General features: G+C 39.6%; 1 protein-coding gene across 1 annotated transcript; it reads left to right on the top strand.

Moving 5' to 3' along the window:
- Positions 1-3688: 3688 nt before the first annotated feature.
- LOC115219737 (glutamine--tRNA ligase) lies at positions 3689-15510 on the top strand. The gene is made up of 2 exons (XM_029789960.2): positions 3689-4280; positions 13047-15510. Exons 1-2 carry the CDS (start codon positions 3756-3758, stop codon positions 15060-15062), a joined length of 2541 nt encoding a protein of 846 aa, XP_029645820.2. The 5' UTR covers positions 3689-3755; the 3' UTR covers positions 15063-15510.
- The last annotated feature ends 2183 nt before the right edge of the window (positions 15511-17693 follow it).

Here is a 17693-nt window from a genome sequence, read left to right on the forward strand (position 1 = left end):
TATTTTAGCATTTTCTACCTTGACTTTTTTTCCATATAATTCAACTCGTGTGTTCCTTTTCAACCTTCTACACACACACACACACACACAACGAGCTTCCTTCAGTTTCCGTCTACCAAATCCACTCTCAAGGCTTTGGTCGGCCCATGACAATAGTGGAAGACACTCGCCCGTATATGTGCGTATATAGACATGGTTTAACCTTTTTCTGTATTGTTACCCTTAGCACTATGTTTTCTTGTTTGTGCGTATATAGACATGTGTATGAAACCTTTCTGGTGCGCGCGTGTGTGTGGGTTTGTTTATATATATATATATACTAGCAGTATCGCCCGGCGTTGCTCAGGTTTGTAAGGGAAATAACTATAAAGCATTTTTAGAGAGTTATAGCCAAAAAATAGCAAAAAAATTATGGTAAATTTTTTTTTGAGTTAAAAAAGGTTGAGTTGCGTCCCCTAGACAGTCTGTGGTTTGTTTCTGATTCTCGACCCCATGTCGATTTTATCGATTTTTTTCAGAACTGGGGGAACTTTTCAAAATTTTCGCTGCGTTAGTTTTGAATTATGACATTTGGCTATGTGTGTGTCAAGTTTCATCAGAATCGGTTGAAAGCCGTGGTCAGGGTGAGGGTACAAGCAAACAGACACGCAGAAACACGCACAGACAAACTGCCGTTTATATATAGAGATATATATATATATATATATATATATATATATATATATTTGGCGAATGGTGCGGATGAGGTTGTGTACGTTTCAAGTGAGGGTGGATGAGTGTATACTTTTAGGCGCATCCACGTAGGTGTGCGAGTGCACATGTGTAGGTATGAATATGCGTTCTTACGCGAATACTATGAACCATTTTACCCCCTTACTTTACTTCCTCCCCTTACTTAGCGGTCATTCGAATAGCTCTTTTGTCTTAATAACGGTAAATCACACAGTAATTTCCCTTTGTATAAAGGTCGTTTTCCATTGCATTTTTTTCCGATGGCTGGATAACTGAAGAGAAAGTGGCGTGGATTTCCATCTCGGCATCCGAAACTCGGAGTTTTATCATGGCTACCGAATAATTGTCACATATTACATTTACAGATATATATATATATACATACATACATACATACATACATACATACATACATACATACATATATATATATATATGAATTTTTGGCGTAATGAGATAAAAAAAAATCCAAGGGTGTATAGATATTAGAGCATTTATAGATAGGTCTTACAGCTGTTTCTAGAATATTAATTAATAATATCCCTTCATCGAAGACGGTGTGAGCGGAAAAATTATGTCATAGTTAGTTTCGATGTGATACAAATAGAGAGTGAGGTGGAGGAAAGAAAATAGATGTAAGATATGTATGGGTATTGAATTCGTAAATCCGTTTTATAGGCATAATGGTATATATGTGTAATATTCCAATATCCTTTGAGTAAAATCCAAAAGTCCAACAGAGTTTAATATGAGTCCATCAAGATGTAGAGTTTATAAGCAATGTAAGATTCTCTTAAAGTTGGTCATTCCCAGTAGGGAATATATATATATATATATATATATATATATATATATATATATATATATGTGTTTATACTCAAATTAAAATCTAGAAAATAGAGAAGCAACGTTAATATAATTTATTAACAGCAAACTTTCAACATGTCCACTTACAGCTGTTTCGATTTTACCCAATAAAATGTTTTAATTACTGGAATTTAATTCTTTTGGGCAAAATCGAAACAGCGGTAAATGAGCAGGTTGAATTTTTGCAGTAGCAAATTGTATTAACGCCACTTCTCCATTTTCTGGATTTTAATTTGAATATTTATGAACCAAGATTTATATTTAAACCTATTATTTTAGGAATATTACTATTCACAACAAAATAATAAGTAAGATACCAGTAATTCATCGGATATTTTCTATCTCTTATGGTGGATTTTTAAAACCTTTATTTAAATACATGCCAAAACGAATTTGTGTGTCAGTGTGTCACACTTTGACACTCCTCTCTCACAATTCAATGACACTTCTTCTACTCCGCTTGCTGGGGTGAGAGTAATAGTAGACATAGAGACGGTGGGGGCAGTAGTAGATTGGCTGTTGAGATAGTAATGGGGTGATAGTAATAGTATGAGCTGTAGTTGTGATAGAGGGGGAGGCGATGATGGTGTTGGTAGTGGTGGTGGTGGTAGCTGAGGCGGTCAAGCATGACGGTGATAGTAAGGGATGTGAAAGACAGTGGTGGTGGTGGTGGTGGAGGGGAAGGCGGCGAAGTCAAAGGTGTTGATGGTGGTGGCGTCAAAAGTCTGAATGGCGTGTGTACGGCAGTTGTGGTGGCGATGATGGTGGTACTGGTGATGGTTAAGAACAATCGACAGAAGGAGAGAAAGAAAGAGGTTAGACAGACAAAAAAAAACTGTACTGAACCCCGAATGGGAAGACAAAAAATGTTGCTTATCATGAAACTTTGCAATAAATTGTTAATTGCTTGAAAAATATTGGTTAAGTTTAATACAATTTAATATGTACTCAATGCATGAAGTGTCGTTAATGGGCCCAAGGCCCCTGAAGAGCCCTCCACAGGAGCTAGCTTAATCTAGTATGTGTGTGTGTTGATATGGCTTTAAGGGAAGACGTGTCACGGACTGGAATCGAAAATTTAGCTTTAGTTTCTTTTGTCTCGGTACTGAGATGTGTAAATCAGCATGATGAGAAACTAGGAAGTGGTGCCATCCATTGTTTCTGTACAAGGGATTTAGCAATGCGAACAAAAAAAAATATAAATAAATAAACAGCCCAGACCAGCCTAGAAATCGAAACCAGAATGCCAACATGATCACCCAACACATTGATTTCAAATTTTGGCACAAGGTCAGCAATTTCGGAGGTGGGGAGATATCACAAAGAATTTCGTTCGACTCTCAAATGATTGTAGCAGGTTCGCCGCCTTACATGCTATTTAATGAAGTAAAATAAATTCAAGGACACTGTTGTATGTCAAAGAAGAAAGCGGCAGAATCGTTAGCATACCGGACAAAATGTTCTGCTGCATTTATTCCGGCTTTACGTTCTGAGTTCAAATGCCGCCGACGTCGACTTCGCCTTTCATTCTTTCGAGGTCGATAAAATAAATGCCAGTTGGATACGGGGTCCGACGTAATCGACTAAGCCCTCTCTCCACAAAATCTCAGCGTTTGTACCTATAGCAGATGAGGATGGCAGAAACGTTAGCACGCCGGGCGAAATGCGTAGCCGCATTTCATCTGCCGCTACGTTCTGAGTTCAAATTTCGCCAACGTCGACTTTGCCTTTCATCCTTTCGGGGTCGATAAATAAAGTACCAGTTACACAGTGGGTCGATATAATCGACTCAATCCCTTTGTCTGTCCTTGTTTGTCCCCTCTGTGTTTAGCCCCTTGTGGGTAGTAAAGAAATAAGTATTTCGTCTGCCGCTACGTTCTGAGTTCAAATTCTGCAGAGGTCGACTTTGCCTTTTATCCTTTCGGGGGTCGATAAATAAAGTACCAGTTACGCACTGGGGTTGATATAATCGACTTAATCCCTTTGTCTGTCCTTGTTTTTTTCCCACTCTATGTTTAGCCCCTTGTGGGGAGTAAAGAAATATATTTCATGAAACAAATTAATACATTCTGAGTTTAAATTCCACCGAATACAACTACTGATTTTTATTCTTCCGGGTCGATAAAAATGAAGTACCAGTCAAGTACTTGTCTCATATGTTCACCTGTACACCACTCCTAGGTTTCTGGCCTTGTACCTATGTCAGAAACGATTCGTCTTCTCACAATTTGGCGGCGAAGGTGGAGCTACCACGTGTTATTACATCAGCTTTAAGCAAGTTCCGGTTTAACTACTTCCTGTCTGTCCTCCTTCACCAGCTTGACTCCGACATGGCTTCGACCGAGTTGCTTTCTCTCTTCACCAGCATCGGACTTAGCGAACAGAAAGCGAAGGAAACTTGTAAAAATGCTGCTCTATCCAATACGCTCCGACAGTGCATAGAAAACGTACAGAAATTATCTGGAAATTCCTCAATAGACAAAGATGTTGGCAAGCTGCTGTACAATTTGTCGACCAAATTGAAATCCCAAATTTACGACAAGATCCCTTTGTTAGTGGAATACATCGGTAAAAACAAGATCACTTCGGACCTCCAGCTTGATTCGGCTTTGTCCTATCTTCTTTCTAACCCTACAGATCCTGTAGACATCAAAATGTTTGAAGAATCGTGTGGAGTTGGTGTAAGTAAGATACCTTTCTCTTTCGATACCGGTTAGGGTCGGTTCCTATTTTACTAACAACAACACGTTGAAGTACTTCACCAAAAGTGTCCATCTCGGTCGAGATGGTCGCGATTGGCCTTTGTTTACATGCTATTACGAGAACAAATACTTCCGAAAAAAATCTGTATTTCAGTAACCCGCAATTATAAGAGATAACACAAAGGTGTTCCAGATGTGACCATCCAGTCACATATCGATCTGTTTATAATTTTTACAAGTAGATCTTGTATAACAATGTTACTCGTTATTTTGCTATAGAAGTAACGGAATCGAAGTAAATTTCCATCGGCGTTACAAAAACCCTAACTCTAGCCCTAATCCTAACCCCTACCACCGGGTGTGCGTATTCTTTACCTTCGATATACGCACATACGTAGGCGCCCCTTTGTTATTTTCTATTATAGGGGTCATTGAAACACTAACAGATTACATACACTAACTACGTAGCAGCATATCAACAGAATCTACGTATATTTTAAATTACTTTCAATTTTTTGTATTTCGACTTGTTACTAAAATAGGAAACCGATGTTTAAGTATGTATATGAGCTGTTAGCATTTAGCCCCAGGATAGGGTTGACTGAGCATCCCTATGATCTCACCGTCGATCCAAACATGACCATCTCGCGGGGGCGTACTGAGAGTATTAAGGACCCTCGGGCATAACTGTTTACCAGGCACCTTTGTGTGTTTTTTAGTAGATTTTACATATTGAGTGTGGGGCCCCTCAGAGCTCCGGGCCCTCGGGCAGTGCCCGATTGACCGACGGTTCAGTCCGCCTCTGCCTTCGAGTATCGCTGTGTGCCCCCCTCCCCACACATAAATACATGAAGTGAGGGACTTAAAGTGTGGGATTATTTCATTTCGCCATCCTCACTGGAGTTTTGGCATTTAGTCTTCCTCTTGGGGCAATGATGTAAGTACAAGTTATTTAGCCCTAGGTCATATCTGATCCAGCAGACGTGATCAAAAGTATCCCAGTACCCTTTGGAATCTACTTAAACTTTTTCTTATTCAAGACTTTTAAACCCGTTTTCGGCGTTACAAAAACCCTAACTCTAGCCCTAATCCTAACCCTAACCACCGGGTGTGCGTATTCTTTACCTTCGCCTTAAATCATAGGCTGATATTGCTTGTATCACTTGCAGGTTGAAACAAGTACCAGTGATATACTGAGACGAAATCGATTAGTTGTACTTTCTCCATTGCTAAAAGCAAAGTCGTTTTCCTTATCCCACAGAGTAATCTTTATATATAAAAGTGATGTTGTGTGCTGTCTGTCTCCTACGATTTAGATTCCTAACTACTCCCACATTTTGCGGTGCAGTTTAACCAAAAGCGGGTATCTTATAGTCGTGATTCATATCGAGCCCTTCTGGGTATTAGCGCGCGTCTACGATTTAAAAAAAAAATTACCATCAATTTTTCACATTTTTAATGCATTTTTGGCATATATAAGGGAAGTAACTCCCTAAAAATTTATTATTAAATCTCAGAACGTAAAAAGCTACAGTAACACCCCCCCCTTTGTGGTTAGCTATATTGAGATGGCTATTATACTTTACATCTCTAAAAATGCTTATATAGTTATTTCCCTTACAAACCCGAGCAACGCCGGGCGATACTGCTAGTTATAAAATAAAGCAAATCCTGTTAGTGTATCCCTGATTGTTACTCGTCTAATGATTGGTAACTTTGAAACTATACTTCTGTCATCATGGGTAATATCAGCAAATACGTGCAATAATTATAATTTAAGTTTTATTAAATTTCTTGGTGCTTATTCAAAATGATAAAATAAACTCTAATGTTCAGAAGAATATTCACTTAGGATATAATTAAATGAGACCAATTTCTCAATTTGTGTAACTCCCTCCATAACTTCTGTCATTTACTCCCTTACTCCTCCTCTGTTTATGGTTATTTCTCTCTCACTATGTGTGTAGTGTTGCTTACTCATTGCCTGCCATCAAGCTCAGCATGTGCATTCATCTTGCCCCCTCTTATGTCAAGTGTTTCTGTTACACTCTTTCACTTTCTTTTCCTCTTTCTATGCAATATAAAACATAACTGGAAATATCAACCTGCAATTTATTTTGGTTTTATTGCTTAGCAATACACATAGTTCAGTGCAGGTGTGTGGTATGAAGTTCACTTCCCAACTACATGATTCCAAGTTCAGTCCCACTGTGTGGCACCTCGGGCAAGTGGCTTCTACTATAGCCTCAGGTTGACCAAAACCTTGTGAGTGGATTTGGTAGACAGAGACTGAAAGGAGTCCATCATATATATGTGTCATCATCATTTAACGTCTGTGTTCCATGAGGGCATGGGTGGGACTGTACCACAAGAGCCGGCCAGACTGAAGCCTGCACTGGACTTGTGACTGTTTTGGCAGGATTTTTACAGCTGGATGCTCTTCCTAACACCAACCAATCAGCAGTGTGTGTGTGTGTATATATATATGTATATAATAATAATAATAAAGGGTAAAATTAATTAATATTATAAGCATAATTATAATTAGGATTCAGCAAAAATGGCTTCACCACATACTGAAATTTAGAAATAGCAGTTAAATACTATTCCACTACCATAAAATATCTCCCAGGCAGTAATATTCTCAATTTGTGCAGGTAAAGAGAAAAAAATAACGAATCCACCTGGCTTTGATTAACTATATACGTGTTTCTGGGTTAAAAAGGTGTAAAATCATATTTCTACTCACTTACTCCCGTCTTCAGTATAGTATTTCGATTTTAAATTCGAGAGCACTGACAATTGATATACGTATCTGATCAAGCGCCATCTACTTGACATAAGTTTCATAAACTACAAAATACCACACTACCACACCTGAAACGTACCTGTTATGACTCTTTTATCTTGATTTGAAGGTATGTGAAGGTATTTAGAATGCCCAAACTCATTTCTGAAAATCTGCTAAGCACTGATGCTGATCATAGTTTAATCAATAAGCGTACGAGCAAAGTAAATGCAGTAAAAGTAGGAGTGGGGGTCTGTGGGCCCTATTTAAGTGGCCCTTCAGAAATTGAACCTCCCTGGGAGTTCATGGTATGAAATTCATTATCATTGCTCTGATTTGGTCGCCAATGCTATGTATTTAGTTTAAAATGCTGTAAAAATAGGGGTGGGGGGTCAGTGGAGCCCCAATTAGACAGCCCTTAAAAAAATAGACCCCCTTAGGACATTCCCTGGGATTAGGGGAGTTGTTCGTTTGAGTTTCATTGTCCTTGCGTCAACGGTCTAGGAGGAGTTAACGAACATAAAAATGTAACGGACAGAAAAACATCACTCAAATTTATAATAGGATTGATGTAAGTATATTTATGTGTCTGTCTTTGTTCACCCACCATCACCAATCAATGTTGGTGTGTTTATGTCCCTGTAACTTAGCAGTTCAGCAAACAAGACTGGTAGAATAAGTACAAGGCTTACAAAGAATATGTCCTGGGGGTTGATTCATTTGACTAAAACCTTCTAAAGCTGTGCTCCAGCATGGCTGCAGTCAAATGACTGAAACATGTAAAAGAAAGAATAAAAAGATTTATAAAGTCCTGGGGTTGATTCCTTCAGCTAAAAATTCTTCAAGGCAATGCCCCAGCATGGCCACAGTCTAGTGACTGAAACAAACAAAAGATGCAAGATAGACCATTTGTTCTCTCAAGTAGGCATGAATACCACATCATAAAAACAGTTGTAACTTTACATCCCTGTAAGGAATGCCTGTAAAGAAATGATGTCTTTGAGTGTATGATTATTGTTGGTGTTTCAACTCCAGTCCACCACGGGTATTCAATTTATAGACGGGACTATATTATTGAATCTTTCCTTCTCTAAGATTTTAGGATATGGTTTGAGGGAAAATAGGCTGCTGTTTCTAGCAGGTTGAACCACCATGCATAAGGACCACTGTAGAGTGTATTAACCCCTAGGTTAAATTTTAGAATATTTGTCTCAACTCTAAAATGATATTTCTAACCTGTGTAGGTAAGATATAAGTCTAAGAAAGTATTATTGAGGTTATAGGTGCAGGCACGGCTACATGTTTAACAAGTTCTCTTTGTAGCTACATGGTTTAAGGGTTCAGTGTCACTGCATGGTACACTCAGAGTGCATGGCGCTGAGATCTACACCCTCCCATGGTTTCATCTCACTTAGCTGTGCCTTTTTATTTTTTATGCCATGTTTCCAGTCAAGATCATCATCATCATCATCGTTTAACGTCCGCTTTCCATGCAAGCATGGGTTGGACGGTTTGACTGAGGGCTGGCGAACCAGATGGCTGCACCAGGCTCCAGTCTTGATCTGGCAGAGTTTCTACAGCTGGATGCCCTTCCTAACGCCAACCACTCCGAGAATGTAGCGGGTGCTTTTACGTGCCACCAGTACCGGGGCCTGTCAGGCGGTACTGCTAACGACCTCGCTCAAATCTTTGTACACATGCCACCGGCACAGGTGCCAGTAAGGCAATGCTGGTAACGATCCCGCTTGAATGATGCCTTTTACATGCCACCGGCACAGAAGCCAGTTAGCCGCTCTGGCAACGATCACGCTCGGATGGTGCTTTTAGCACCCTACTAGCGCGGGGCACAAGTGCCAGTAAGGCGACACTAGTAACGATCACACTCGAATGATGCCTTTTATGTGCCACTGGCACGGAAGCCGGTTAGCCGCTCTGTCAACGATCACGCTCATATGGTGCTCTTTGCACCCCACTAGCACGGGTGCCCGTCATCAAGATGTTGCTACTATTTCTAGCTGGCCTAGCAACCACATAGAATGACCCTTGGTTTGTGGTATTAATTCCAGTATGGACAGGTAGTTAAAATATGATAATGATTCAGTTAAACAAGAAGTAGATCAAATTATACTAAAGTGAGTATAAACTATTCATGAAACAGGTTACAGGAGTGTAACAGCTTAATGAAGGAAAGGCAGGAGAAATTCATTACTGTTCTCTTATTTTCAACAGCCTCAAGGGATCTTCTCTTGCAGCATGAAGTGCACCTTCATGTCCCTGAGATGGGGTTGACAATGTTTCTCACAGAATATACAGTGCACTTTTTTCTCCACAAAAAAAATCTCCTGAAAATCACCTCAGATCCTGTATTTGAGGTTGGGCCTCCCATAAGCTAACTTTGTCCCAGTTAATGCTCTAGACTGATCTTAATCCAGATGGTATCTTCTATCTAACCTGACTCCATAATCATAGCATTTACTAGTTGTAATGTTTTCCTGCTCTAGCTATGGTACTTTTGTAATGTACAACTCAACTGCTTTAACTCTTCAGCATTTAAACTGGCCAAAACATTGGATCATCCCATAAATAATGTGGGGTTTTTTATACTTTCAAAGTTAAGATAGACAAATTTCTTTTTTAATCTAAAATATACTCTCCTTCATTTTCTACAATGCTCTTTCATCTATCTGGTAGACTTGCAAGGCCTCTCTTCAAAAATTCTCTTGTCTGTGACAAAAAATACTCCTCCAGTACTGTTCTGACCTCATCTGCAGAATTCATATTTTTTCTATCCAAATGATTTTGAAGACTGTGGAATAAATGATAATCAGATGGGGCAATGTCTAGCAAATATGCTGGGTGGGGCACTGTTTCCCATTCAAACTGCTCCAGCTTTTGAAATATCATCCTTGCTGTATGTGGCTGAGCATTACCCTGATGGGAGAACACCTTTCATCTTGAAACCAAAGATGGTCATTTTACTACTAGCACTGACTTCAGCTGATCAAGCTGCTTGCAGTAAGGTCTCCTTTTTTATCATTTGGCTTGGGTTTAAAAGTTCAAAGTGGACTAAACCTTTCATATCCTACCAAACAGACAACAACACTTTACGTGGGTGAAGATGTTTAGACTGGGGTGCCAGTGTCTCTCCTTTCTCTATCCATTGTCTTCAGCACTTGACATCTTTATAGAGAACCCATTTCTCGTCACCAGTCACTATTCGGTCAAAGGAAAAAAGGGTTCATTCATGAGACGTGACAGTAACGAAGGGCACACATTCACTCTCTGCACCTGATTAGACTTGGAAAGTTTGTAAAGAAACCATTGACACAATTTGCTGACTTTTCCAACGGCATGCAGATGTAAATGAATGGTTGAATGACCAAATCCAAGCTTCTCTACTAGCTCCTCAACAGTTACGATGAGATTTTGTTCCACCAGGATTTGCAGGACGTCTTCATCAAGCTCTACAGATCTTCCAGGATGAGGCTTGTCTTCTAGACTATAATTTCTGGAACCACTGCTGACACTGGCTTACGCTTATTGTCCGATCCCCATATTCTGCATTAATATTCCTTGCACTCTCCATTGCATTCTTGCCTTTATTGAACTCATAAAGCAAAATATGCCAAATATTCTCCTTTCTCACTTCCATTATAGCTTTGAAAAAATAGCTGTTGAAATTGAACTGCACTCTTCAAAACTTGAACTAAGAATAAGGAGAAGATAAAATTACTACCTGCTTTTATAGCAAGTCGATGCAGGTAGTTAACCCCTTCCCCTTCCAACTTTTAGTTCATGCAATTGAAAACACATTATTTATGGGATGATCCAATATTTTACCTGTTTTATGTTCAAACCAGCCAGACCAGGTTTCTTACCCTACGATATTATTCTAAAAATAAATCATGTTATTGAAATCTTAAAGCTATAAAGTAATGCACAATTATTTCACGTCATTGTGAAAAAAATAAGCATTAAATTTGACAAAGAAACCTGGGTGCTAAACATTTTCCCTGCGTATACACTACTGCAATTTGGGGGGTGTCTAATGTGCCATGACATAGAATAATTATATTTGATTTGGCATTACATCTAGGCCACTAGGACAAAGAATTGGCAAAACTGTTGGACAAAATGCTTTGTGCTCTTTCTTCTGACCCCGTATGTTCTGTGTTCGAATCACTCCATGGTCAGCTTTGCCTTTTATCCTTTTGGAGTCATTAAAATGAAACACCAGTGGGGCCAGTTTAATCAACCAATTCCTTGTGCCAATATTATGAACAATTATGAGAATGGTGATCTGGCAGGATTATTGGACAAAATTCTTTCTGTTATTTTTCAGGCCTAAGTTCAAATCTCACCTCGGCCAACTTTGCTTTTTATTCCTCTGAGGCCGAGTCAAGTTCTAGGAATAACAGTTTCATCTAATGCCTTCCTCTTAATTTCAGATCTTGCACTTCTGTTAGAATAATCATTCCTATTATTATTCCTCCCCAAGCTGGCTGACACATTAGCATGTTGGGCAAAATGCTTACTGGCCTTTCCTTCCGGTTGTTTACATTCTGAGTTCAAATTCTGTAAAGTTCGATATTGTTTTTCATCCTTTTAGTGGTTGATAAAATAAGTACTGGGGTCTTTGTAATCAACTCCTCACCCCTCTGTCTCAAAATTTGAAACCTTTTTTTCTTTCTCTCCACAAAGAAATCATGTCTATCTTGTTACAACTCCAAGAGTTTCTGACCGAGATGTCAAATTCTGTAACAGACCAACATTGAATACCTAACATTGTGTGTGGGTGGTGGTGTTTAATCTATGCAGGTTTTGTAGTTCAGTGGTTGTTAGTGACTGAAATATGTAATCAGAGCAGGTTATTTCATCAGGCATTTTTACATTTGAATTTGTGTTATCTGGTCATGTGTTGGAGATAATATTTATGATAGTCTATCAACTTTGTCATAACAACTTTAGCTTCTCAAAACTGGAACTAAGCATTCACTAATAAGTGCAGGTGTGTGCCTGTGTGGTTAACAAGTTCACTTTGCAACCTCATGGCTTTCGGTTTGATCCCACTGCAAGGCAAGTGCTTTTTTGGGATCTTTTCACTTTGACCGGCAGGTTTTTAAAATAATTTCTTTGCAACTAAACACTTTTAAACTTCGTATACTGGTAGAATGTGTTTATAAAATATATTTTTCTCTTGGCTTTATAGAGAAAATTCTGTAGTTTGTAAGCTATTTGTTGTTTAATTTCTTGTATTTCGGCAATTTCAACCAATCAATGACGTCTATTGAGGTGAATTCAATTTCTGCCATAGTGTGTCAACATAGACGCTTGGCAGTGGTTTGTCCATCTTGACATTCTGAGTTCAAATTCTAATGAGGTCAACTTTGTCTTTCATCGTTTCAGAGTTGAGAAAATTAGTACCAGTTGGGTACTGGAGGTAATGTAATTGACTTATCCCCTCTCCTGAAATTGCTGGTCTTGAGCTAAAACTAGGTTAGAAATCATCATCATCATTCTCATTTACCATCCACTTTTCCATGCTTGCATGCTTTGAACAGAATCTGTTGAGGTGGATCTTAGCAAATCCACTCACAAGGCTTTGCTTAGCCACACCTTAAACTGTTCACTGTTTCAATATTGTTTTTTTCAGGACCGAGTTCCCTATAAGGTAGGGATTTCTATTTCGTCCATAAATAATCCAGAGGTAATCACTGATATACCATCCCATCTTCCTACCTTAATCCGTCCCTCCTTATGACTCACCTCAAGTACAGGGGTTAAGGTTGGAACATTTAAAATATATTCTGCAATCCCAGCTAACAGTCTTTAGTTTTACTTTCTAATTCTTTTTTCTTTTCTTTTAATCCTTAAAAACATTTTCCTTTATTAGATTTTGATTTTCTTTCATGCCTGGAAACATTAAATCTCATCTCCTTTTTGTAATTCTCTTGCAGGTATCCATCACTTCAGACCAAGTGGAAACAGCTGTAGAGAAAGCCATTGCAAACTATAAAGATGAATTATTAGAGAAGCGTTACCATTTCAATACTGGCATTCTAATGTCTGAAGTCCGTAAGGTGTTGAAATGGGCTGATGGTAAAACCATCAAAAATGAAGTTGATATGCAGATATTGGATCTACTGGGGCCAAAGACTGATGCTGATAAGGCTAAACCATCTAAAGCTAAACAATCAAAACAGACCGAAAATATTAAAACAAAATCTACGACATCAGTGAATCAGGAAAATAAAAAGCCCGTGAATGCCTTAGAGAATTTTGTTAGCGCAGATGGAGAGGTGAAAAGTTTCATGGATCTGGTTGGAAGTTCGGTAAAGTTTCATAAAATTGGTGAGAATTTTAAAACAGACGGTTATGTTATCATGCCAAGAACTATGGAACTTTTAAAACAACATTTGAAAGAAACCAATAGTACTGTATACACACGATTCCCTCCAGAACCTAATGGCATTCTTCATATTGGTCATGCCAAAGCAATCAATTTCAACTTTGGTTATGCTAGAGCAATGGGTGGTAAATGCTATTTGCGTTATGATGACACAAACCCCGAGAAAGAAGAGGAAAAATTCTTCCTTGGCATTCGAGAAATGGTTGAATGGTTAGGCTACAAACCATGGAAAGTTACTTACGCATCTGACAATTTTGGGAAACTGTATGATTTAGGTGTTGATCTAATTAAACGAGGCCACGCCTACGTTTGTCACATGAAGGCTGAAGATCTAAAGGGACACAACGTCGTCGACTCTCCTTGGAGAGATAGGCCGATTGAAGAATCTCTGATTCTGTTTGAAGATATGAGGAAAGGAAAAATAAGTGAGGGCGATGCCACACTTCGAATGAAAACAACTCTTGAAGAAGGCAAGAAAGATCCAGTAGCTTATAGGATAAAATTCACTCCACATCATCGAACCGGGAATGATTGGTGTATCTACCCCACTTATGATTACACCCATTGCCTTTGTGATTCTTTTGAAAACATATCTCATTCTCTATGTACTAAGGAATTCCAGGCAAGGCGGTCTTCCTATTACTGGTTGTGTAATGTACTGGAAGTGTACTGTCCAGTACAGTGGGAGTATGCCAGGCTTAATTTACATTATGCTGTTGTATCGAAGAGGAAAATAGCGAAATTGATTGAGAAAGGTTATGTGAAAGATTGGGACGATCCCCGTCTGTTCACACTTACGGCTCTCCGACGGCGTGGCTTTCCAGCCGAGGCCATTAACTTATTCTGTGCCAAGGTTGGCGTAACCATGGCACAGACGGTCATTGATCCAGCTCTATTGGAATCCTGTGTCCGTGATGTCCTCAATGTGAAAGCCCCTCGTGCAATGGCCGTCCTCAATCCTCTTCCAGTGAAGATCATCAACTTTCCAGCCGGTCATAGTGGCAAAGTATCTGTTCCAAATTTTCCTGCTGATCCAAACAAAGGAGAACATTCTGTTCCATTCAGTGAACAGATCTTTATCGAACGAGACGATTTCAAAGAGGTCACTGACAAAAACTATAAGAGACTTGCCCCCACCCAACCGGTTGGCTTACGCCATGCTGGTTTTACAATAGAAGTTGCTGAAGTTGTTAAAGATAGTTCAGGTTTTATCACCGAGTTACATGTCAAGTGCCAAAAAACTACAGAAGACAAACCGAAAGCATTCATCCATTGGGTATCAAAGCCTGTTTCTTGTGAAGTTCGACTCTATGACAAACTGTTCTTCCATCGTAATCCTGAAGACACATCAGAAGTTCCAGACGGTTACCTGAGTGACGTCAACAAGGACTCGTTAAAGGTCATGTCGAATGCATTAGTAGATACATCTGTTTTGAAGGCTGAAACTTACAAACAATTCCAGTTTGAAAGAACTGGTTATTTCAGTGTGGATCGAGATTCCAAACCTGACCATTTGGTTTTTAATCAAACTGTTACACTGAAAGAAGACCCCAACAAAAACTAAAAACAAACGACATTAACAAGTGTTTATATATTTTTTTCCTATCCTGATCAGAGAAAATGGTCAAATTCACTTGCTGACAGGTGCAAAATAATTAATGTCAGGTGTGCACAACTTCCTCAGGTAAACACTTATTACCATCAGGTGAACACTGTTGAATGAACTGTTATTTATTGACTGGTAGATCAAATCCATTGAAAAAAAAGTGAGCAAAAAGGATCTTCAACATATTGACGATGGCTGATAATCAATACAACATATTGTAAGCTATATTCTTTTACATATTAAATAATAATAACAATAACAAAATAATGATGACTGCTTGTATAACGAGTCATTATCAGAATATGATTGGATCAACAATATAATCAGTCACATAATAATCAGTGACTGAACCACTGATATAACCTTATACAATGATCAATCAATCAATAAATAATTAACAGTATTAGTTTGTTTGTTTTTTGTTTTTGTCTTTTTATTTAATATGCTATTTTTTATTTTGCTGAGCCAAGGTATTGTGAATGGAATCATCGTTTAACGTCCGCTTTCTATGTTAGCATGGGTTGGACGATTTGACTGAGGGCTGGCGAACCAGGTGGCTGCACCAGGCTCCAATCTTGATCTGGCAGAGTTTCTACAGCTGGATGCCCTTCCTAACACCAACCACTCTGAGAGTGTAGTGGGTGCTTTTATGTGCCATCGGCATGGGGGCCAGTCGGGCAGTACTGGCAACGGCCATGCTCAGATGGTGTTTTTTTACGTGCCACCTGCACAGGAGGCAGTCCAGCGGCACTGGCAACGACCTCGCTCGAATGTTTTTTGACATGCCAGCAAGGCGACGCTGGTAACAATCACGCTCGAATGGTGCTTTCTACGTGCCACCGGCACAGAAGTCACTTAGCCGCTCTGGCAACGATCAAGTTCAGATGGTGCTCTTAGCGCTCCACTAGCATGGATGCCAATCATCGAATTCGATTTCGATTTCACTTCCCTCAACAGGTTTTTGCAAGCAGAGTTTAGTGTCCAATGAAGGAAAGGTACGCATCAGTGGGCTGGTTACACCCTTGGCATAAACCACGAGGTTATGGTTGTTTGTAAATATCTGTGATGTCCTAGGTGCACTCTTACTTCCACCTGGTTTTACAACCGATGTGTAGCAGACCCATCCAACCCATTGACAAACAGATTAAACACATCTTTAAGAGTGGTTATTATCCATCCATCCATCGTTCCTGAGAGGGTTGTGGGTGCAGAGCCCTTAGTCACCTTCTCCATAGGGTCTTAACTGAAGCAACCATCTGTAGACATTCCTTCTAGATTCCTAAGCCTGACCAGCAGAGACTATCGATCATTATCCAACCATCTCATTCTTGGTCTATCCTGAGATTTCCTGCCGGTTGGCTTGGCTTGAAGAATCTGTCTTATGATCTTTCCTTCAACATTATAATCACATGTCTGGTACCTGAGCTATAACCTCTCAATGCAGAGAAGTAGGGGTTCAAACAAGAGAGAGTCCCTGATCGCCCAGCTATGTACTCTGTCATGTTGGATGATCATTATAACAATAGAAAATTATTATTAAATGCCAGAGTGAGGTGGAGAAGCTAGCAGAAACGTTAGCATGCTGACCAAAAATGCTTTCATCTGTCTTTACATTCTCAGTTCAAATGCTGCTGAGGTTGGCTTTGCTTTTCATCCATTCAGGGTTAGTGAAATAATTACCAGTCAAACTGGAATTCCTGCAGTCAGCTAGTCCTGTCTGCCAAAATTTCAGGCCCCGAGGAAAGGATTATTAAATGACTGGATGATGGAGCAACAGGATCACTAGAGCATTGGCAAAAATAGCTTTCAAGTATTTCTTTTCAGCTCTTTACATTCTAAGTTCAAATTCCGCTACAGTCCAGTTTATCTCTAATTCCTTCAGGGTCAAGAAAATAAAGTCCCAATCAAAGAGTGAGGATTGATGTAATCAACTGACTTCTTCCATTCAGAATTGCTGACCTTGTGTCCAAGCAAATGGTGGTAACTAGCAGAACCAAGACAGACCTGGGCCAAATGGCATGTGCTTTTATCATTACATTCTGAGCTCAAATCATGCTAAGTCACCAACTTTATCTTTCATCTTTTCAGCATTAATAAAGTACCAGTGGAAGCACTCCATCGGTTACGACAACGAGGGTTCCGGTTGATCCGATCAACGGAACAGCCTGCTCGTGAAATTAATGTGTAAGTGGCTGAGCACTCCACAGACACGTGTACCCTTAACGTAGTTCTCGGGGATATTCAGTGTGACACAGAGAGTGACAAGGCCGGCCCTTTGAAATACAGGTACAACAGAAACAGGAAGTAAGAGTGAGAGAAAGTTGTGGTGAAAGAGTACAGCAGGGATCACCACCATCCCCTGCTGGAGCCTCGTGGAGCTTTAGGTGTTTTCGCTCAATAAACACTCACAACGCCCGGTCTGGGAATCGAAACCGCGATCCTACGACCGCGAGTCCGCTGCCCTAACCACTGGGCCATTGCGCCTCCACAAAGTACCAGTAATGGTGTGGTGGAAGGGGGACTGATTTAATGAATATGATTTTTATTTTTTTAATATATTAAGGTTTGCTCTGATGGATACTTAGCTAC

The sequence above is a fragment of the Octopus sinensis genome, linkage group LG15 (genome assembly GCF_006345805.1).
Source record: "Octopus sinensis linkage group LG15, ASM634580v1, whole genome shotgun sequence".
NCBI lineage: Eukaryota > Metazoa > Mollusca > Cephalopoda > Octopoda > Octopodidae > Octopus > Octopus sinensis.